The 22,991-nt window shown below is 38.7% G+C and overlaps 1 protein-coding gene across 1 annotated transcript; it reads right to left on the bottom strand.

Annotated features, from left to right (window-relative positions):
- Nucleotides 1–701: 701 nt before the first annotated feature.
- pla2g4ab (phospholipase A2, group IVAb (cytosolic, calcium-dependent)) lies at nucleotides 702–22,069 on the bottom strand. The gene is made up of 19 exons (XM_028588227.1): nucleotides 21,788–22,069; nucleotides 20,306–20,421; nucleotides 18,216–18,297; nucleotides 17,856–18,004; nucleotides 17,387–17,500; nucleotides 16,865–16,902; nucleotides 16,203–16,347; nucleotides 14,602–14,738; nucleotides 14,042–14,264; nucleotides 13,632–13,746; nucleotides 10,957–11,094; nucleotides 10,786–10,875; nucleotides 9,393–9,458; nucleotides 7,526–7,650; nucleotides 7,315–7,426; nucleotides 6,048–6,232; nucleotides 5,762–5,951; nucleotides 4,103–4,260; nucleotides 702–3,221 (listed from the first exon to the last, which is right to left on the bottom strand). Exons 2-19 carry the CDS (start codon nucleotides 20,321–20,323, stop codon nucleotides 3,063–3,065), a joined length of 2,244 nt encoding a protein of 747 aa, XP_028444028.1. The 5' UTR covers nucleotides 20,324–20,421; nucleotides 21,788–22,069; the 3' UTR covers nucleotides 702–3,062.
- Between the last annotated feature and the right edge of the window lie 922 nt (nucleotides 22,070–22,991).

Here is a 22,991-nt window from a genome sequence, read left to right as displayed (position 1 = left end):
TACAAATGTAACTTTTCATCCATCCACAAGACATTCACTACACTTTCAAACGAGGCCACGCCCATTTAAGAGACAGGAAGTGTGTACCTTTCTTATCATCAACGCAGCGTGTAATGTGCTATCTTTAGTTATAGAGATTCTTTGTTTTCTAAACTTAACTAAATAGTTCAATAAAATGTTTTCGGTGCGTAAAGCTAACCAAACTGCTACCGCTTCACAATGATAGCGACAGGTTTAAAACTGCGACAGTTACGTTGTGTGGTTTAGAAATGAGGTGGGAAAACGCTCCTGTGGGTCATATTTCCTGCCACTGATAGGGGCGCTAATTAATGAAACACTCCTAGGCTATAGGCCGTAGTAGAAGGAAGGATTAAACAACACAGCTGTTGTCTTATGGTTTAGAGGACTTGCTGGATAACATCACTGAGTGTCTGAATATGTTAGTCAGCCATGGAGACAAACACTGGGATATATTGGGAATTACAATCCAACACACACAAAACATTTCATATGGTTAAAAGATCTGTCTAAGAACTATCTGTACCAATTCTGCCACCCAAATGTATTAATATTAATATATAAGCCAAACAAAAGGAAACTGTGACCCTGCACTTTTTCCTCTTATCTGCTGTGTTACTTCAGGAAGTGGCTCACGGATTAAGGAAGGATATAAAGTATTAACAGAAAACATTACACAAAAATAAATTCTATCTTTTATTATCATCCTTTTTGTATGATGCACATAAACATTATGCATGTCGTGCTTTGCCATTTATAATACAAATAGTTAATGATCACATGAAGTATTTATGTGTACGTCTTGATTCCCTAAAACTGACCGTTAAGCATCTGAAACATTTGTAAACATTGTCAAAGATCATAAAAATGCAAAATGACAATAATATAAGAAAATAAAATAGCTACGGCTCGTGTATGCTGTCTAAATTAGGCTAAATAACATTATGGTACGAAGAAAAATAAAAGGTGTAACATGATGGCTCACAGAGTTTTACAAGATGTCAAATACATTGATGAATGCTTGTTTTGATGCTTTATAAACTTTGTCTTAAAGGACTATTCCAACATTTTTGGAATGTGCTTATTTGCTTTTTATGTGAACCTAGATAGAAAATCAATACCACTCTCATTTCAGCCTGTTAGCTTAACTTAGCTATGAAAGGTAAAAATATCCATCATCAAACGATTACATGATCACACCTGAGGCAGAAAAGATGGCGCCCCTGCCTCAGAAATGGAACCGCCCCCCCTCAGGTGCAATCACTTCACCTTAATGAGAGGCTATAAATGCAGCCTTCCCCCTTTGTTCTTAAATTTTTTTCTATTTTGTGTGTGTTCTATCTTAAACTACACACACAAAGAGACTTATTAAGAAGCCTACAAATAAGACTTTTCTCCATTCTGAACTTGGACTTGTGCTATATCTATGGATGTCTCAAATATACTCCAGCCATTAGGTTGAGAAACGACAAGATTGTAGAACGGACGTGACATCATGACTTGGCTCTCTGTAACGAACAGATACTGTATAAGAGTGGTATTGAATAAACAAAAGCAAATAAACATATTCCCCAAACTATTTCTTAAAAAAAAAAAAATCATAAGGCAATGCTGTAAACTGAAGAAAACATAAACATGCAAAAACGGACACAGATAATCTGCTAAAAAATCAACATAAAGGCAAGTTGCAAAGGTTTTTGGGTCATTAATCCCTGCAGCAAGACTGCAGAAAGCCTTTTTTGTTTTCTCAGTTTCTTCCAAACCAGCAGGGCTGAAACATGAGCACATAAGTATTGGAAGAGCTTCAGTGTGAAATTTCACTGCTCTGTGTGCAGCCTTTGGGTCCCTGCAGGTATAGGTGTAGTGTGTCAGATTCCAGGCCTGCACTGCTGCAGGTGTAGGTTTAATTTGTAAAATTCCAAGTCTCGTGATCACACTTAACACCACCGGCACCCAGCCTGACCTCAGCCCCACCTAATTGTATGGTGGCTTTCAGGAAGTCCTGCAGCGAGTTGTTTTAAAAACAAACTGTCCCTTTATCTAAAAGGCAGCCTGAAACAACATGATCAAGAAAATAAAGACATAGAGAGAGAGAGAAAGAAAGAAAAAGCGGGGCTGTTTCTATGGCATCAAGTTTTGTTTTTTTCCAAAATGGTGGCTTTAATATGAGACACTCCCTACAGGGGATCAGGGAGTGCTCCTTCCCTGTGAGTCGGTAAGCATCATTGAGATGTTTGAGGTATCCAGAGGGGTGTGCTTGGCCTGTTTAGGAGTTGTCATCAAACAAAACCAATGGTTACAAGCTCGTCTTCCATGTTTTCAAACAGGATTTCATGTTTAGACGAGCAATCCGGTGAAAGAAAAATGGTTATTTGCATGCTCTAAAGTCAATATGGAAAACATTCAGCTGACAAACAGTTACAGGTAAAGGCGAGGTCTCTTACAGTGCATTCACACAGCTCGAAGCCAAATTTAGAAATAGCTACATAAAAAAGTCATAGGAAAGATGGAAATGCAGCTTTGTCCTAGGCAGCATGAACTAAAGCCAGGAGGTGTCCACATGAATTAGGAATGTTGTAACAGGAGTAGAAAGTTCACATGATGCATTTAAGGGATGTAAATGAACACATGGATCTGGGTGGCTATTTCTTTTGCACATGAAGAACAAAAGAAAGGACTCACAAACAATATCCTGTTGTTTGTGAAAGAGCCAAATGTTTGCTGTAACAATCCAGTCACTCATATTGTTAAGTAAGTGTCGATTTTTAACATCCAGTCTTTTTCACGGCCAGAAGAGGAAACTGAACATCAGCTGTCTGTGGTTGATGAACACCAACAGTTTCCCAGCAGTCACATTTGTGCAAATAAAGCCAATTTTCATTCTGTTGTATATGTGAATGCTATCATAATGCTTAACGTTAAAGTTAAGGTAAATTATGATTAAAAAGTATAAAGAAAAGAGATCAACATAGCATTTTCCAAAAAGAAAAGACTGAAGCTACAACAATCCCTAAAGTCCACTTTATGCCAAGTCTTAGATTAGGCTACTGGTTATCATTTCCCAGGAGGTTCCAGGGATTTGTCATAGCATCTCTTTTGAGAAACTTCTTTTTCGGGATTGCACTGAGGGAGAAAGGAAGGGAGAGGCACGAAGGATTCTCCTTCCGGGACACAATGCAGTCCTTGATGGCTTCTTTAATCACCTGCAGGAGACAAATACATGGTTTAAATCCAAAATACTATACTGCATCAATCAATATTGTATCATCAATGAGCAAAAATTATGAATAAAATGTTAACTCAAATCCATTATGCTATACTTCAGGTGGTTCTATTGTTTATTAGAAGTGGTATTTTGGTTCACTGGTGATTTCAACATCATCCCACAATGTTAATATATAACTATCTGAACCAAAATAGATTAATATCCCCTGGCATGGCTTGAAATGTTGACTGACACCACTTTAAATATATAAAAATCTGTATGCACAAATTAGTTTGAAGTATTAGTTTGAAGATTGTACTGTGGAGTGTTTTCATTTCATGCTGCGTAAATTGCCAAACTTGCTGGGCAGATTTCTCATATGTTAATAAGATTTGACAAATGTAACTTCAAGGTAGATTGAGTGCATCTGCCTAAATGTGCTTAAATCTGCAGAGTCAAGCCATCTCTACTGTATTGATAGTATAATCATAATGAGCTGACCATCCAGTGAAAAAAAGTAATTCATTGCATCACATCCTTACCCAGCAGTGACTCAGATAGAGTGAGTATAAGTCAGTCTGACCTCTTACACTAACACACCTACTGTGAACTAGACCAAACTTGTACTATCCAGTCTTAGACAGGGCTTAGGGATTTGAAAATGTTTGATGTTGCACAACAAACTTGGTATTGACAACGCAAAAATGTAAAACTCCCCCCACTGACAACACTGAATGAAGGTGGATTACCAAAGAATGAAAATAAATCGGTGTAACTAAGCCCTGAATCATCACTATTGTTTCCTGTTGTTTGATGTCAAAACCTTTTGCATCCCTCCATGTAAACATCCTGTAGTGAAATCATGAGGACGCAACTGACCTCCAGGTTGTTGAGAGTGTTGAACTCCATGAGGTCATGGAGTTGGGTGAAGGCCTTGTTGGAGTACTGGAAATTAAAAGTGGAGAATGGTGACTCGGGGTCGTCAAAAATGTCAAAATCCGCCAAGTCCTTTTCCTTCTCAGTCTCTCTGGGAACACCTGTAAGTAAATGAATATGTTTAATACTTACTTAAGAAAGTAAAATGCTGGAGTCTTTGATCATTTCACATGATATTCATTTGCAGAGGGAATTATTTTTCAGGGAATTGACACTTTTTGAACCTCTCTTTCCTATTGGTTTAAGGTTGAGATCAGAAGTTCATTCTTGACCTTGGAAACAACTAAATATATTGGTTTTGATTTATTTGATTAGTTGATTGATGAGGCCAATTATGAACTTAGAAACTCAACTTTTAAGCCAACATGAATTGAAAAGTCCATTAAGTGGTTAGAAAATAATTTATGTTTGCAAACTCCATCTGCAGATGAAGCTCAGGAGATGTACATGAATCCCCAGAAATGCTAATACTAGACCATGTTGAGGTAGGCTTGTTTGGTCAACTATATACTATATTTCTAATATTCCACTGCCTCAAATTTGACATTTTTTGTTTTATTTTGTACAACTATTAACTATTTATTTTAAGATTATTTTTTGGGCTTTTCCGCCTTTATTTTGACAGGGCAGCTAGGTGAGAAAGGGGGAAGACATGCAGGAAATCGTCACAGGTCGGATTCAAACCCTGGACCTCTGCGTCGAGGCATAAACCTCCAAGTATATGTGCGCCTGCTCTACCAACTGAGCCAACCCGGCCACAACTATTAACTATTTCTAAGGTTAAAAATAAACTTTCCTGCTAAATATTCAAAATAGATCCATTATGTACTTTTTGAGTAAAAATGTAACATTGGTCCTGATTGTTTTTTTTTTTGTATAATTAATGGAGTAAATATGAAAGACCACATGCAGAAAGAAGTTGTGGTTTGGAAAATGCACACATACAGTAGTGAACCGACTCCATAATGGCCTGAATAATCCTCAAACGGGAAGTCCATTTATGGTGTAAATGTTCTTTTGGGTTTGAGCGCAAAAAGCTTATGTAACGTACATAAACAGACTGTGGAAGTATGTGGGCTGATGACCTACTGAATGCAAAGATGCAGAAGTGCAGATGAGGTAGAGATGTGGGGATAGTGTGTCTTTGTATGGCTCATGATATATGGCCTGTTTACACACAGAGCTCTCCCACTGGAGCTAGAGATTCCTTACTGGCACCTGGCTCCTTAAGGAACCATAATTCACCCAAGCAGATTATAAAACTGAACACACTGTGGTCCACATCTGTGCATGTGCACACACACTCACACTCAGTAGACTGTAAGTATGCTTAAAGACAGACACATCCTTTCCGCAACGAAACCACAGAGACCCTGAGCAGAGACTTTGTTTATTGGGGTCACTCAGATCAGGGGCCCAACTTTAGGCTGAACATGAAAAACTGTCTGCGGCTGGCCGAATAATTACAGTGAGCCATTTCGAGGAAGATATGCCTCATGTGCCATGACGGTAAAACAGCATTATTATTATAATACAAAGAGCCTTGGCATATTTTCCTCCTCTCACGTTCTGTGGAAACCTTCACGCACATACAGTACTTACCAGGTGCCTTGAATGTCCTGAAGTTGATGTTGACCAGGACAAAGTGGATGATAGTTGGGCAGTTCTTTTCGCCTTTTCTTGGCTTAAAGACGTAGCATTCCTTCAGGCCCTCGCGGTCGAAGACTTTGGGATCGATCTTGGGGAATGGAAGCTTGTTCATTCGAGCCCACTTTTCTGCCAACAGGAGCTCCTGTGGCATACATTTACAAATGAGAATAACATGTTCATGCTTTTACACAAATAATTTTTAGCAATTCATGACTGTAAAAAGAGTTTAGACGCTGACTTTGAATGGGGGGCTGGTATCGCTGGGTCGTGCAGAAAAGTCAAAGGAGATGATGAGGTTGACACCGCGCTCTGGCCGCAGGATGAGAGGGTAGGGAAGGTTGTAGGTCAGGCCGCTGTCCACTATGTGGATCTTCTTGCTCTTCACATCAAGAGGCTCATAAATACGATCAAACTCATCTGGGTCTGAGAAAATCACACTAAATCAAATAAATGATGCAGGAACATGATTGGGAAAATGTCTGCAGCCAAATTTCATGCCCCACGCCCAACCAGATTCAGATTAATTTATTTGTCATAGTTTCTTGTGTATGTCCTTACATACATAAAGAAAATGAAAAGACGACAATCCTACAGACATATGTAAGAATACATAAACTAAAATATATAAAACCAGATTAAAAAAAACAAACATTTAAAAACCAATTTAACTGTGTAATGACTCACCTATAATGTTTGATGGAACCACAATATGTTAAATAATCATGTCCTTATTAAAGCTGGGGTAGGCAGTTTCATGAAAAAAAGAAGCTCTTCTGCAGCTCTTCCCTCTGTTCTAAGCCCCACCAGATGCTTTATACAATAGCCCATGCAATAATTTCCATCATACTGATCATGATTGTAATCCTGATGCTGTCCCGTTTTCTTTGCAAACTTGTGGGCCTGACATTTGACTTTGGAATGACATACTGTTATTCGGGGCTCAAGCTAGCTACACAGACATGAACTGAAATTAGCGGCAGCTCTGAGCCTTTGGCTAAGGTTAGCAGAAGGCACAACTGTTTGCAACATTTCCTCTCTATCTCTGAAATGCTTCACAAATATTGAAACTTTTTTGTATTGCATTTATTGTCAGAACCTCTTTTAGACCTTCTTTTTGATGAGTCCAGCTTTTTGTGTTGCTTTGCAGTGTAGACAGTTGTTGCCAATGTTGAAAAAGTAACTGTTTCTGCAGGATTGTCTGCCATTGAATCAGGCTTTCGCCATCTGAAGGGACATGCATGCACAACTGCATTTGTAGAACACCCAATAGGATTGCTCTCCCTCTAAAATGACCTGTGATTGATTGGCCAAAGTCGCCCTCCATGGGCTAGATTTTCTAAAGCCTGAAAACTGAGCGAAGAGGAGGTGCAGAAGTCTAGTTTTCTCTCTGACCACTTACATAACATTATGCTGAAAGGTTATTATGGAATTATTGCCCAATGATGCCAAAATATAACTGCCTACCCCAAGCTTTAAAAGCAGCTGATTGTGACCATCCTTCTTACCTGTGACAGCGTCCACCTCCTCCTCAGGTATGGGGGCATGGCATTTGACCTCACTGTCCGGAGAGAATGGGACGCTGGTGTTCAGGTTTAGGCCCAGCATGAAATTATGCACCTGGCAACAGGGTGAGATGGGTTATGGAGAGAAAAAGATTGTTACAGAAAAAGTGAAAAAAATTGTTTAATTTCGTGATGAATGAACATATTGAGTTACCTTCCCGGCCCGGCCCTCTCTTGTGTTGAATAAGGATGAGTCACTGAAAAGTGACTTGAACATTCGCTGACTCCAGCTAGCCTTGGCAGTGCGATCGTCTTCTCCATCCTGGTTCTCTGTCCCCCCTGAGCACCAAAATGATGACAGAGAAAATACTGTAAAATCAAATGTTGTAGCAATCTTTGCACACGTTTTACACTAGTGGTGGTAAAAATGTGTAGACAAACACAGTTACAGACTAGCTGGTGAACATAGTGGAGCATTTAGCAGCTACAGAGCAAGATATTTCCCATGGAGTTGGTAGAGACCGAAGAGCTAAAAGAGAGTTTTCAGGAGCTATAAAGATGCTATGTAAAGTTGTAACAAAAAAGAGCCAGAAGCAATTTTATAACTAGTTTCTTAAGTTTTAAAATTAGTGCTGTCAAACGATTCAAATATTTAATCGCGATTAATTGCATTAATGTCATAGTTAACTCACAATTAATCACAATTAATCACACATTTTTCTCTATTCTAAATGTCCCTTGATTTCTTTTTGTCCCATTATATTTTCTCATTTTAATGCTCTTATCAACATGGAAAAGTGGATCGGCTTGCTTTGTGCTTTTGTCGCCTGGCTTTGATGATGGGGGTGGCGCATTGGCATCAGCTGTGTGCTTGGTCATCAAGTGGTATTTCAGACCGGACGTGCTGCGATGACTCAGTTCACCACGACAAAACACACACAGATCACTTTGGTCTTGTCATTGGAACCATTTGGCAACTTTTTAAAAGTAAACTTTCCATTCAGAATCTTATTGGCATCCATTTCAGCGTCTCGCGCTCGCCATCCACTCAAAACGTAACGTTAGTCTACTACTCTTTGGCCGGCTTGCAAGCCCAAACAAGTGAATGCAGCGTGCCTGTTGTTTTGTTTCCGGTCTAGCTAGATCCGGTGTGGTGTTGTAGTTTTTCTAATGTTAGTTGTTGCAACAGCATGTGAAAAAAAAATTGATGCCGTTAAAATGGGTTCGCGTTAATACGTTTAACTGACAGCACTACTTAAAATATATTTTTTTCACGCTTTGTACAAAGAATTTTTTTATTCCATCTTCAAGGTTAATTCATTTGCAGCACCCCTTCTCTTTCTTTCTCACTTCTTTTTTTCGGTCTATAATTAACTCACAACGAAAGCTCACATTTGCAAAGAAAAAGCATAAACTTCCGAAAATTCGGCTTATACATTTACAAACTATAACTGTCTGCAAACCAAAGAGTTCCAAGTAAAAGCTCAATGTATCAACACTTCTTCCTTCACTGACAGAAACCCCAGTAGATATTCCGTTGTAGATGAGTCATGCTAACACATGCTGTAGATATGGCAACATTACTACAGACAGAAAAGAAACACATTTTTTTAAGAAAACTGTGTTAAGGCGTTGACTTTCCCTCAGACCCAATGTGTCAAATTAGTTGTTAACACCATTCAAAGTCACATATCTCTATTGCACCATAAAACATTTAAAGGTGCTCTAAGTGATGTGACGCGTTTTTTAGGCTACAACATTTTTTGTCACATACAGCAAACATCTCCTCACTATCCGCTAGCTGCCTGTCCCCTGAACACACCATAAAAAAATGCGGTCTCTGTAGACAGTTTGTTTTTGTTGCCATTTGTGGAGCCTTAGCTGTCTTCAGAAACGCGTTTTTTTACAGTGTGTTCAGGGGACAGGCAGCTAGCGGATAGTGAGGAGATGTTTGCTGTATGTGCCAAAAAATGTTGTAGCCTAAAAAACACGTCACATCATTTAGAGCACCTTTAATCATACATACAATCTCAAAGTCTGTATGTAAACTCCTTGTATGAATCATGCATATCTTAGCTCACCTTTTCGTGGCTCTTGGTCATTGTCCAGACTGTCTTCTCCGACGATGTGCTGTGGTTTGATCTGCTCTGTAAGACACAAGACAGCTTCACTCATCAGGTTACAACTTCAACAGTAGGATGTTAATTTATACCACTTATCAATACTGTCACCGACAGAATGCTCCATTATGTGACATTATCAAATTCACTGTCTATTATCTCTTTCAAAATAAGTCCTCAGAGAAATGCAATACACCTGATAAAGTAAAGCATTCTTGAACTGGGTGGAGATATTCTTAACACTTTCACACAACCAATGCATTGTCAGAGTGTCTGAATGTTTAAAGGTCACCACAAACAAATGCATTCAACCAAAACAAACATCCGATGAGCTGTCGGAATATTCATAGGAAATCTGATACCTTCACCCATGTTGTGGTAACATCACACACACAAAATAATTCTGGCATGAGAAGGAAATACAGACAATAGGATCTCATTCAGGCACAACTGAATGTCAGTTTCAGCAGAAGTTGTTTTATCAGAAAGTTCAAAACTATAGCATTACCTGGAAACAAACACTCATACCCACTTACACAAATGAACACGACTAAACACATATTTCAGATTATGTTCAAGACATGTTTGAGATCCACAATTTCCCAATATATTGTCACATATACTGAAAGGATGATACCCATTTTAAATATTACACTGGAAATAAATTTTCTTTTATGCAATAATTAATTTATTGGCAAGTTCATCCAAGTATATAAAATATGTTTTGGATTAATATAAATATAGATATATTTACAAGCCAGAAATAGTCTTTTTTTTTTATTCACACTAAATAAAAAAGACTGCATCATTGTGAATCAATATTTTTATGCTTATCTTTTTTGGTTCATTGTTTTATTGATTGATAGCAAAATGATTATTTAGCTGGGACGGAAATTTCATTTTCTTTCATTGGTCAAGTTGACAAAACAATCTTATGACGAAAAGGGTCCATTTAGTTGCTTTTCTGGAGCTTTCGTTCATATCACGATCTTCCTCAGCAAGTCATGAATTAACTTTCAATCACAAATCTGAAGCCAACATGGATGACAAGTGCATGGGAAAATTTGAAATTTGAACACCTACAGATCCCTGACAACTGAGCTAACTCCATCTGCTGATAAAGATCATGTGAGATGATCAATGGCCACTAAACAGCTACTAGATTGACTTAGTGGTGAAATTGTTTTGTCAATTATTGGATTTCTGTGGTGTTCCAATCAATCAGAGGAATGTATTTAATGTCATTTGCACTTAACCTGCAAAGAAGCATTATTTATTTAGGGCTTTACATCTTTAAATCAGAACAGTGCAGTTCAGGACAAAACACACATATGAAGAAAAACAGAACACGTACCTAACTCCTCCTCCATGGTGCTGCCACCAACTGTGTCTTTGACTCCCAGCACTCTGTTGAACAGAATGGAGAAGGCGCTGCCCCACACACCTGGAACAGTGAAAACATACTGTTAGTAGGTTTACTAATGTAAAAGGGTCTGACTGTTTTAGATGAAAACATCTTTCTCACCCATCAGAAAATGTATTGGGTTCTCCTCGTATTTCTTGACAACGGTTCCCATGAAGAACTTGCTTCCAAACAAGTCGGGGGTCATGAAGGTGCCGTACTTTGCCATCCCAATTTCATACGGGCTGAACTCCACCCAGTCTGCAGGTGAAAACCTCAGTGTTAATGTAATGGAAATGGAACACATTTTTTGGAACCAATATGATCACAATAGTCATAAAGTACCTGTCACTGACTAACACGTACATGTGCATTTGTACTGTACACCAGAATTATAATGCAAAACAGTCGGTAAACAACACAAATGTAAAAATATTTGCTCACGCTGAGGCACCGAATATTAAAAAAGAAATCTGCCTTGGAGGAGATGGCCACTTTCATTCAATCTCCCATGTGCCAAAATGCATTTCTGGAGGGTTAAATCTGAATAAAGTCAACTGGACTAAAATTAGATAAACAACATTTGAATGAGTGAAAACTAATTTGGAATTATAGTCAGTGTCTGCAGTTGTCAGTAGTAAACAACAGTAGAGGACATTTACTCAAGTACTGTACTGCAGTTCAATTTTGAGGTACTTGTACTTTGCTTGAGTCTTTACTTTTAAAGCTACTTTATAATTCTACTCCACTACATCTCAGAGGCAAATGTACTTTTGACTCCACCACATGTTTTTGACAGCTAAAGTTACTAGTTACTTTGCAGGTTTAGATTATTAATACAAAAGGGCAATATATATATATATATATATTATAGATTAGACTACCCTACAGTATATAAAGTACCTTTACCAGATGCAACATTAAAGTGATGAACACATTAATTCATCAACAATTATTATCCAGTAATATAATATATGTAGTTCTAAAATGGCCCTTTCTGCATCTAACCCTTTTACTTAAGAGTAAGGTTTTGTATGCAGGACTTTCACCTCTAACAGAGTATTTTTACACTGTAGTATTGCTACTTTTACTTAAGTAAAAGTTTTGACTACTTACATGGTACATAATATCTACAAAGAGAGTGGAGGGAACTACAGGGGTCATAAAGATCAGAATGGGATTATTTAGGCCCTGGCTACATTTCTCTCTACACCAACTAGTCATTAGGTCGAACTTGCAACAGCTTTTACAGCAACAACAGCTGTCACATACACACATACACAAACACTCAGGCATGCAAATAGTCGCACAAATACACATAAACATACACAAGAGACAAATGCACATACAATAGAACAACTTCCTCTGTGACCTAACTGCCTCTTAAATGTGAAGAGAATTTCACAGCTGTCTTTTGATAATATGGTATCTTCCATTGAGCGGATCATAAAAGAAACTGGGGATTTAAGTTAAGAGGCGAGTCAAGAAAAAACTGAAGGACAAGTCTTGTCTATTTTATTACACTTTTTTTAATGACATAGCACTTGAGTGTCTGCTTTTTGAAGGTCGGTTATTTTTAAGTTAAACTGTGATTCTAGTTTAGGATTGAGTGTAGTATATCAATGTGACGCTGCACAACATTGACACTTCATCAGACAGAAATAACAAATGGCATACCAGTTTTCTATTGTCATAAGCAACATATTATCTAAGTGTTTTGTTATCACTGTTTTCTTTGGCTTCAGGATCTTTTGTCAGACAGACACAATTTAAAACATTGTTTTGTCCTTCTTCGAACATGAAATTACACATGTTGTATGCCGACGCGTTTCGGCATACAAGCCTTCGTCAGGGAGGATTGACTCCCTGACAAAGGCTTGTATGCGAAAACGCGTCAGAGTACTTTAAGATTTATGATGACTAAGCCATAAATAAAGGCTTTGTATTTTTCTAAAAGAGAGTGCCTTGGAGTTTTCTTATTGGTTTCTACATTATGATTATCCCATCCAAAGAGCACCTCAAGCTAACTTTTTGAGTCGTGCAAGTGCTCCGCTACAGACATTTGATGAAATTACACAAATTTGATACTGTAACAGCAACATTTAAACAATAAAAAACAACAATTTGATTTTGATTTGTGAACACGGACATTTCCTGAAGACAAGTGTGTAATGTCATCCAATAAATGATGATATGAAGACTTAATTGGAATTGCAGCTACAATGATGAGGTTTTTCTGAGTCAGTCTCCTATTCAATGTTTACAGAAGAGCTCCAGAAAGTGTCTCAACATTCAACACCCACTTGAGTCTTACTGTAATACTATAGTTTTTGGTTTTGAAGCCAGTAGATAGTGTATATATTCACTGATCTGTCTGAGATCACTGGAGATTTTTGCTTCTCCTTTATTGTATTTTCTATTCAAATGTTCGTACCATTGGGGCATAGTGTGACGTTACGGTACTGTGCAGGCTGTATCAACTATGAGGAAGTACTATACAACATTAGACATACCCTATTACCCTTGTGCACACTACTTAGTTCCTCAATAGTTGCTTTCTACCATCACAGAGTCGTCACTAGATGACAGCCCACTACGCCATGACACATCCTCTCTGTGGTGGCGAGCAGCATTACAAGGAAACAAGAACCGCTTGGTTGTTTTGCATGTGGCCAAACTCATCCTCTCTAGTTACTCATTACATATGCAAAATAGTTCTATGAGGGACACAGTATACATGCAACACACCATTCAACGTAAAGGCACATGCAGGTACTTACAAAAAGACAAATATTTACCTGCAAACATGAGCTCAGAAACATCTGGCTTGACATGGAGACATGTGAAGAGAGGAAGAGGACTCTGGGCCTGATTAATTTTCTCCTGAATGCTACTCAGTTTGATGTCCATCCTCTGGTGGGAGAGAACACAGTCTTTGAGTAATTTACACTCATGCTCTACAGGTAGTAAGAGTTTAATCTCATCATGGCTATCATGGTTATGTGGAAGTAAAATATGGATGGGAAGAAACAGAGCACAAAATAAAAATAAAAAGCTTAAATAAGGCGTGGAGGGGAAGCCAGTTCAAGAGAAAAGAGAGGGAATGAATCATGAACTGAAGGGAAGTGGAGGATTGGCATACTTCTAAGAAATAAGGAGATGGAGAAATAAGGAAATAAAAAAAAAACAGCTGTCAGGCGGCTCTTACCGCAGGTAGAAGTGTCTCTCCTATGAGCATACCAAAGATATCGGTAAAGGTAACAGGCTGCCCAGCAGCCTTTTTGGTCCAGAGGGCATGGATGTAGTTGGTGATGTGTTGGGGCAGCAACAGCTTCAGTGGGTTACTGCTAACTCTCTTCATCAGCTCCGGGTTGATGTCCTTTGGGCCCTTATTTGGAAACTCTGGGTCAGAGTAGAGAGTGGACATGTACCTACAGGGAAAAAGAGAATTACACAAATGTCAATGCAATGTAAAATGCGGTCAGATCAATCAATACATTGCTCTTTACAAGATTTATGAAGGAGGTACTGCACTTGTAAGGAAGTTAAATCCAGTAAGTCACTCTACAAATATGAAGATGGAGACTGAAAGAAGCCAGAGGTGCTCGATTGATGTGACAGCTTCATACCAGCAGAGAAGGGCAGAAAGGTTTGCCAGAAGGGAAGAAAGGACAAAAAAAACAGCAAAACGATATAATGAGAGAAAATGTCTTGAAATAAAGGGTGTCAGAAAAAAAAGAGAGGAGATAAGGAGAAATAAAAACTGACCATGTAGATCCGGAGAGGCCAGCGACATATGTGGCACAATCTAGGACTCCAGACTCAAACAGCGCTTTCATCACACCTGAGAAGCCGACCATGGCACGAAAACCACCTCCTGAGCCCGCTATGGCTATCACCGGCACCTGCAACACACACACATACACACACACACACACACACACACACACACACACGCACACACACACACACACACACACACACACACACGGAGACAGTCATAACGTGAAGAAGAAAAAGATATAGGCATGCTTAATCACATAATTACATACTACACAGTTTAGAGTATTAGTCTCGCATTCATTCTCATTCTTTCAAGTTGAGTAACTTGCAAGAATGAACTAACCCTCCTGCACCTCTATACAGTGAGGGTGTCAGCTGCATGTCTCTGCAAAAAAATTTTGTGACTTCAGATTTTCAACTATTTCATAATTCTCATTGTGCAACATTGCTTCCTTTCTGCAGTCTGTGGATTCTGGATATGTTGGCAGACATAGTATTTCCACAAGAGTCCTCCTGGATAGGGAGTTGAGAGATGTTGTAGCATAGTGGAAGGCAGTAAGCTGTTATCTCATTCCTCTGGAGCTTCCGGCACATGCTGAAGACATGAGCAGGCCTGGCTGGAGATTACAGCCAGCCCTAAGGGCATCTAGCCAAAACCACTCCAGTGTGAAAGAGCTGCAGAACTTGCAGGTTTGTGAGGCTAATAGTGTGGTTTGCGAGAAATATCAGTAATATCATGAGCTGAGAACACATTTGTGAAAAAGTGCATCACAGTTTTGAAATTTAGCAATTGTAATAACATAACTTAAGAACAACAGACCATTTGCATGATTTTTCTTTGAAGGTTTTCTTCATCTTAATTAGTAAGTGCTACAGATAATAAGAGTGAATCTGCAAGAATGAGAGATAACACAGTAAGCACACATATCATGCCCATCATTTACATGTAATGTTAAGAGGCTACAGCAGCTACAGCTAACCATAGAATGTATTACGGTGCTATGTAAGTATACAATATGTACAGTGTAGGTATTTGACATCTAGGCTCTGACCTAACACCCCACAAGAAAACTTGGCACAGTAGGGAGTGGGGAGTGATAATATTAACCCCCCACCCCCCACACACACAGAGGTGGATGCTGGGGTTGAGGTGGGGCTTTTGAACTGCTCTATAAATAGCAGCAGTAGCAGTAAACAACAGCATAGCTTTTAGGTGAGTGGTGTTGCAGCAGGCTAGCAGAGCAAATGAAGTTCACCACCATAATGTAAAACGTGATAGATATACAATGTGTTGCAAAGTAAGAAAAGGGGATATTTTATTAAAGAAATAGTTTGAAATTCTGTGAAAAAAAGCCTATTCATTTTCTCGCTTTAGAAAGGATACAACTCTGTATGCTAAATATGAAGCTACAACCAGGAAACTGTTAGCATATCTAGCATAAAGACTGGAATTAGGGGGAAACAGCCAGTTGCAGCACACAGCAGCCTCTCAAGTCTAAACATCTTCAATACTGTAGCATTATATGTTCTAAAACTAGTTTTAGCTTTAAATACCAACAGTTGCCATGTTCAAACTTGTTTCCCACCTCCTCTGGAGAGCTGGGGAGGAAAAGAGGCTTCTCCATGTCGAGCAGCTTCTTAATGCCCAGCATCACTCTCTCTCTGCGGGTCTGTCTGAACTGCTTCTCTTTGTCACACAGGGCCCGGCTAAACCGCAAGTCCAGTTTGGTACTGCAGCAACAAATGACAGAAATAAGGTTTACTGAAATCTAATAGTGGAAAGACAAACAATAACTCTCAGTTTTACATTTTCTGCTGAGGGGCAGATAGAGAATATGATCTATCCCTGTGTAAGACTACTGATGATGCTGAAATTGATCTTTAGGTCAGAAAAGATCTGCCTCTGGGTGGTCTGGTGTGACACACATCCACAGACAAACAGTCCTGACCTCTCACCCTTTAATGCTCCCATTCTCATGATTACAACCTTCAAACACAGACTATGGCATTGCTTATCCTCCCACTAACCCCTATGTAATGATGCCACAGGAATTATGATTCATTTTAACCCTATGTATGCTTACATAAGTATCCTGTTTGAGTCTAATTTTAGTTTCCTGTGTCTTCTTGAACCTGTGACGGATTGTTGTCACTCATAACCAGTATCACTGTTTCACAAGAGGGCCTTTAGGTGGATGACAGAGTGAACTGTGCTGAGATAATTTTTGCTTTCAAAGGAAATACATACCAGATCTCAAGCGTCATCTCTAAGTATACTTTGGTTGCCTGTCAAAACAATGAATATGTGATTATTGTCCAGTAAAGGAGCAGCTGATTGTTGTTGGTAATTCTGTCAACAGGCAAACACAAAGTGTCAAAACAAAATCTATGAGATGAAAAAATAAAATAAGAAGGAAAAAGACAGGAATGGTTCATTTAAAACTTTTTGGCAAACACTTTTTTTGCATCATTTGCAGAATAATTGCATCATTTAAATAGAAATTATTCTGTTATTATTAACCACCAAAAAAAGAGTTATTCTCGTCACACACTCTAGTCTTGGTACACATGCAGTATATCTTCAGTCAGCAATATGTAATATTATATTGTATGTAATATTACTTTGTAATCCATCTTCACATATTTCATTTCTTTGTAAAACATGGAAGCTTAACTAATATTTAAAGGAAGCTCCTGTAAATTTAAGCAATGCTCCCCTGCACAACATGAGTTTATAACTGCCTGAGTCTGCTGGGAGTGAATGTCTTACTTTTCCAATAAGGAAAGGCTCCATCTTTGTCTGGCCTATGGTGAGCTTGGTGATGTCATAGGTCGCAGTCCCAAGTGTCTCATCCATCACATAATTGGCGTCCATTAATGTTACCTGATTGAGATAAACATCATCAGTTAAATGGTTAAATAGCCTAGAACCAAGAACCATTTATTAGTTATTCTGGTATGTATTTAAGTCCCATTCAGTTTTGTCAAGAAACAATGATCAATGTAGACTTTCAGAAGAGGATTATTTTATTTATTTCACCTTAGAGGACCTTAAACAACCATGAGTCATTTTGATCCTAGTATAAATACTTAAAAGACTTGGTTGAATGAAGCATAATTTCAGATCTCACCTAGGTATTAGAATTTATACCACAAAGCTTAATTACTCTCCTCTACATCCCTGCTTGTCATCCTTTACTGGTATAGATTTTGCTAGACAATAAAATGCAGGTCTTAACCTCCAGGACGTTGTGCAGGTTAGGGTCTAATATGAAGTGAAAGGTCTCGTTCCATTTTGGGTTGATGTCGTTGTCTATGTGCTTGGTCCTCTTTCTGCTCTCTGGGGCCGTTGGGATGAACAGCTCCACATATGGATCTGGGGTGTCCACTGTGCACACACATTCATCAGTGTTAATGAAAGGCAAAGTACTTTAGGATACCGTGTACTCAGCATAAGCACATAAACAATTCCAGTTAAAATAACACAAACATGTAGCTACTACGTACATGCAGCATGTTCTGAATAATTTGCAGGAAAAATTGTTTGAATGATAGAATGACATGGATGGGGGGTGGGGGGGGGGGGTATTAAGACTTACACAGGTCACCCAGCGCTCCCTTGGTGACGCTCTCGGCTCGAACCACCGTCACTATGAATTTGTGAGAAAACTGCTGATCCACCTGCAATTTAACGTTCATTCAGTTCATTGTCTCATGTGTGAAAATCCCTCCATCCACAATGATAAAAATGACAATGATCAGAATCACGCATGGTAGGTAGGTGCATAACCCATACTGCATGAGAAATCTAGTTACAGTATAAAATATGATGTAGGCAGGTTCCCTTCAGAGTCATCATTCATCTGTCAGTCAGTAAGAACATCTTAGGTTTTTGGCATGTTGACACTGGCTGTCACATTCGCTGTGAAATTCTCAAGTTCACTTTCCAGCTGTGTTCACACGGTTCAAAAAATACTTCCTCCTTGCAATTGGACAGCAAAATGCTCATTTTTAAAACATGTGGTAGCACAGCCCGGGATTTACAGTGTAAGTTTGTTGTATGAGTCAGGTGCCAATAAAAAACTTAACGGCACCCACTGGTTCTTACATGTAGGCCCAGTGGAAGAAGAATACTATCAGGAACAAGGGATTAACCATTGGACAACACTTTATAATAGCAGTTTTTGTCAGGTGAAAACAAGATTTCCTGTTGGTGAAACCTTAACTGGTAACTGCTACTGTGTGGTTAGCACTGCAGCTTCACAGCAAGTTGGCACTGCTGAGTACTGGGTTTGATTCCCCAGTCGGGCCTCACTGTGTGGAGTTTGCATGTTCTCCCTGTGTTCACGTGGGCTTTCCTCCCACCATAAAGACATGCATGCTAAGTGACTCCTTCCATTGCCCTTGTCATAGGTCAGAACTCCGGGCGCCAGACTAAGGCTGCCCACTGCTCCTAATGAGTTAGGATGGGTTAAATGCAGAGGATACTGTACATTCCTTGTATGTGTAAATGTACTTGCAAATAAAATAAGTACATCAAATATATAATATATAACTATAAGAACAGCACATAAACTGTAGTCAATCCAAAGAACATAAAATGTACAACAAGTAGCCTATATTGCTGTACTCCACAAATGATTGTCAAGTTTCTCATTATTCCATGATATTGTACTCCTTTTCTGCGAGCTTCATCATTTTGGGAACATGAGCCATACACTTTATATGTTTTTCAATAACTAAGAGATTTCCCCAAAGACCATTTCCATTGCCTTACTGTACCCCAACAGTTTTGGTAGCATACTGTTACTGTGAGATACGTTAATTACTTAAACTGCAGGCTTGTTCTCTATTACTGTAACTAGATAACTAGCCTTTACAAAAAAATACTTTGTTCTAAAATTGTTACTTCCTTGTTCCTCATAGTCAAGTTTTCTTCCACTGTACCTACATTTAAGTACCAGTAGCAACCTTTGTGTTATAAGCATTACCAAACATAGTATGCATGTATACTTCAAAGTTTGTGCTAATGTCTCCACTCTTTAATGTTGAAATATATGAGACAAATAAGTTAAAATACAGGCATCTTTTGGAGGTCATTAATCTCTAAACAATGTTCCCTTTGTCCTTCATAGATATGCATCCCTGAACCAACGTGTTGGATTAAGAAGTTGTTTAGTTTTTTGAGTCAGCCTCATAGGCAGCCAGAACTATGAGTCTTTGTCAAGAAATCTTAACATATGTTAATATTCACTTTACAGTAGTTTCAAGGTGTGACCATTACTAAGGGACACAAGTGGCCTTAAAAGACTGTTTGTGATCTTAAGTTATGCAGGAGAGAGAATTTGGTTTCAACTATACATTTATTAGTCTTTAAAACAATGTTGTGAGCCTTCTCACGGATGTAAAATTGTCCTTCAGTGCTGTGCAGCCATCACACAGATTGCTAATCTTTGCTGCTGAAAACAACCTACATTAACTTGTGTCACCTGCTGCAGTGCCAATGAAAAAGGCCTTGCTGTTGAGGTTTTGTTTCGTGCCATAAGCGTGAAATTCATTCTAGTGTAGTGTTGAAACAACAATAAACTAAGGCATGCTATGGAATGATTTGCGCCGTGATTAAAACCACTGGAATCTCTGTGTTTCTGTTTCAACTTGGTTCGATTTAACTGTACATTTCAATACTCACAACTATATTGGAAGCCATTGTGTGTTGTCAGTTGAGTAATTTTAAGGAAAACCTTCGTCAAAATGTGAACTTTAACTCAGGACAACATCTCAGTCCAGAACTGGAGCATTTGGAAACTGGAAGATGAAACAAAAACATTTAATATCAGTGCAAATGCAGGAGTGCAGCTTTAACAGACAGACAACATTTACATATCACACAACCATAACACAATCAGGCATATTAATGAAACTTCTTAAAGGAGGATACTCTCTTATAACAGCCAAAGTTGCTTTAGAAACATTAGTGACGCCTTTTGCATCTTGACAGGGGCATGGGGGAAGTGTGCTGAACCACAAACCCATGATAGGAGGACTGGGCCAATAGCAACCATGTATGTCAGTACACCCAGCACCATATGCATATGTACAGAGAATAACAGAGAAAGTGTGTGGATCTCTGATGCCAAAGGTGACTGATAAGACAGACGAAGATGGTGTGTGTCTGTGTGTCTGTGTGTGTGTGTGTGTGTGTGTGTGTGTGTGTGTGTGTGTGTGTGTGTGTGTGTGTGTGTGTGTGTGTGTGTGTGTGTGTGTGATGGCATATCAAGGTCAGCGAGCCTTTTCTCAGCGGTTCACCAAAGCGTATCATTACTGAGGGGACTGAGAGCACGTAGGGAGTCTGTGTGTTCACAGCACTGGTCACGTAGTTAGCATCAGTGGTCCAACTTTTGCAAGTGCCAGTTCACTCTGCCCTTGTTCTGCAGTGACAATGAGTGCATGCAGGCTGCGGAATCCTGTGTGTTCCTGCCAACATAACCCAGACGCTTCACAGCGCTAAATTTTCATATGAGGATGCAAAAAGTGAAAGAGACACACAGCAACCAGCCATGATGATGCAAAACAGCTGCAGTAAATTAAAGTAAATATCTTACTGTACAAGTATTGTCCTACCTGAGACATAAAAGGTAAAAAGAAATCTCACTTGACTGAATCACTGCATTTACCAAAAGAATGATCACAGGGGATCTCTTATCTGAATAATAGGCGTCATACAAAACGTGTTAGGGCCTCTATAAACAGGTTTTGCCTGATTCTGGTGGTTTGAGTTTGTAACATGGAATGATGATCGCCACAGATAATGTAAGACAATGCAGATGCTAGTGTAAGCTATCAATCTGCAATGATGTAAACATGAAACAGGAAATAAAAGGAAGTGTTCATTCTTTTATATGCAACTAATGACATCTGTTTACTCTGATATGCCATATTTAGCGCTTAATACAGGCTGTTGTCAATTGGATTCATAAAGTAGTATTGCTCTGTAGGTGTTGGCAATAGCGCGTTTCCTTATCCTCTGTTATGCGTTACTGTAAGGGAACTTTCTGACGAAGACCCTAATTAAACCACCACTAGTAACAGTTGTCCTTCCTCTCCAAACTGCTGTCCTAATTGCAAAAAAAAGGCATTACACTGTAAAAGAAAAAAAAAATTGTAAACGTACCTTAACTGTAGAGCAATTCCCGAAAAATATGTCATGCTGATCGACAAGACCGTTCAACCACTGCAGGACTCGAGAAGGAGGAGGTGCTTATCGGCAGATAAATAGTACGCAAACCCGGCAGTCAGATCACAGCTTGAGGGAAAGTCTAACGAACCATAAATACAAGTATACTAACAATGATTGTAATGTAAAAATGTTGGTTTAAAAAAAACTGGAAAGAGTTACGAAAAACTCTTAACAAGAGTCAGACTTTGACTCAGCGGGGAAATCTGACTACTGCTCTCCAAATACGCACGCAAGTGCCCAACGACGTCCACATGAGGGCGCGTAAAGATTTACTGTGTTGGCGAGAATAAACATTTGCTCAGAACATGACACAGGGGGACACCAATGTTAATATTAGTAACATTTTCCCTTTTGGATCAGTCAGCTGCTGGTCATTCCCAATGTTTTAAGCCAAACATTGATTAGAAGACCCTTTGACACAATTTTAATTAAATTAGCCTAAGTGTCTCTTTCTTCATGCAGTATATATTGCAAATGTTCTCAAGAAGCACTGTTATAGTATGCTATTATTTTATCATTTTAAGTAGCCTAATAATTAATTCAGACAATAAAAAGAGAGAAAGCTCTGTCTGGACTTGATGCCAACAGAGACCCGTGGCTCTGCAGATTTCATACAGGCTGTCAAGTAAATTTAATCATAGGTTATTCATTTTATTATCTCATCTCTTAGAGAAAACACATTAGCAGGTAATCAAAATGTACAAATACATAATATATCTTTATTTCCATATTTTCTCCATGATTTAGACAGATTTCGTTTGTTACGTGATGATTATGTTGCATTATCTTGAATTAGAGTCATCATCCTGTGGAAATGTGGTCTATATAATTAGGATATCCGGGGGAAATGTATATTTTATATGGCAAAAGTGGCCGCTTTCTGTAGTAATAATTAAAATGTAAAAAGATAATAATTTACACTTGCCGTGGAAAGAAATACAGCATCACATATGAAAGTTAGAACTTTTCAGACTTTTTGTTATAAATTAGTTTTTACTAACAAAATAATTCCATTGAAAAAAAAGGAAGAGGGAAGTGCCAGTAAAATCATCTTCGTGACAAAAAAAAACAATCTCAAACATCAGCGAACCAGAGTAATTGAGAAAGAAAGAAGACACATGACATACGACGTCACCGT

Source organism: Perca flavescens, chromosome 9, assembly GCF_004354835.1.
Source record: "Perca flavescens isolate YP-PL-M2 chromosome 9, PFLA_1.0, whole genome shotgun sequence".
In the NCBI taxonomy this organism is placed as follows: domain Eukaryota; kingdom Metazoa; phylum Chordata; class Actinopteri; order Perciformes; family Percidae; genus Perca; species Perca flavescens.
The sequence above is the reverse complement of the archived record's forward strand: the minus strand, read 5'-3'. Positions and strand labels throughout refer to the sequence as shown.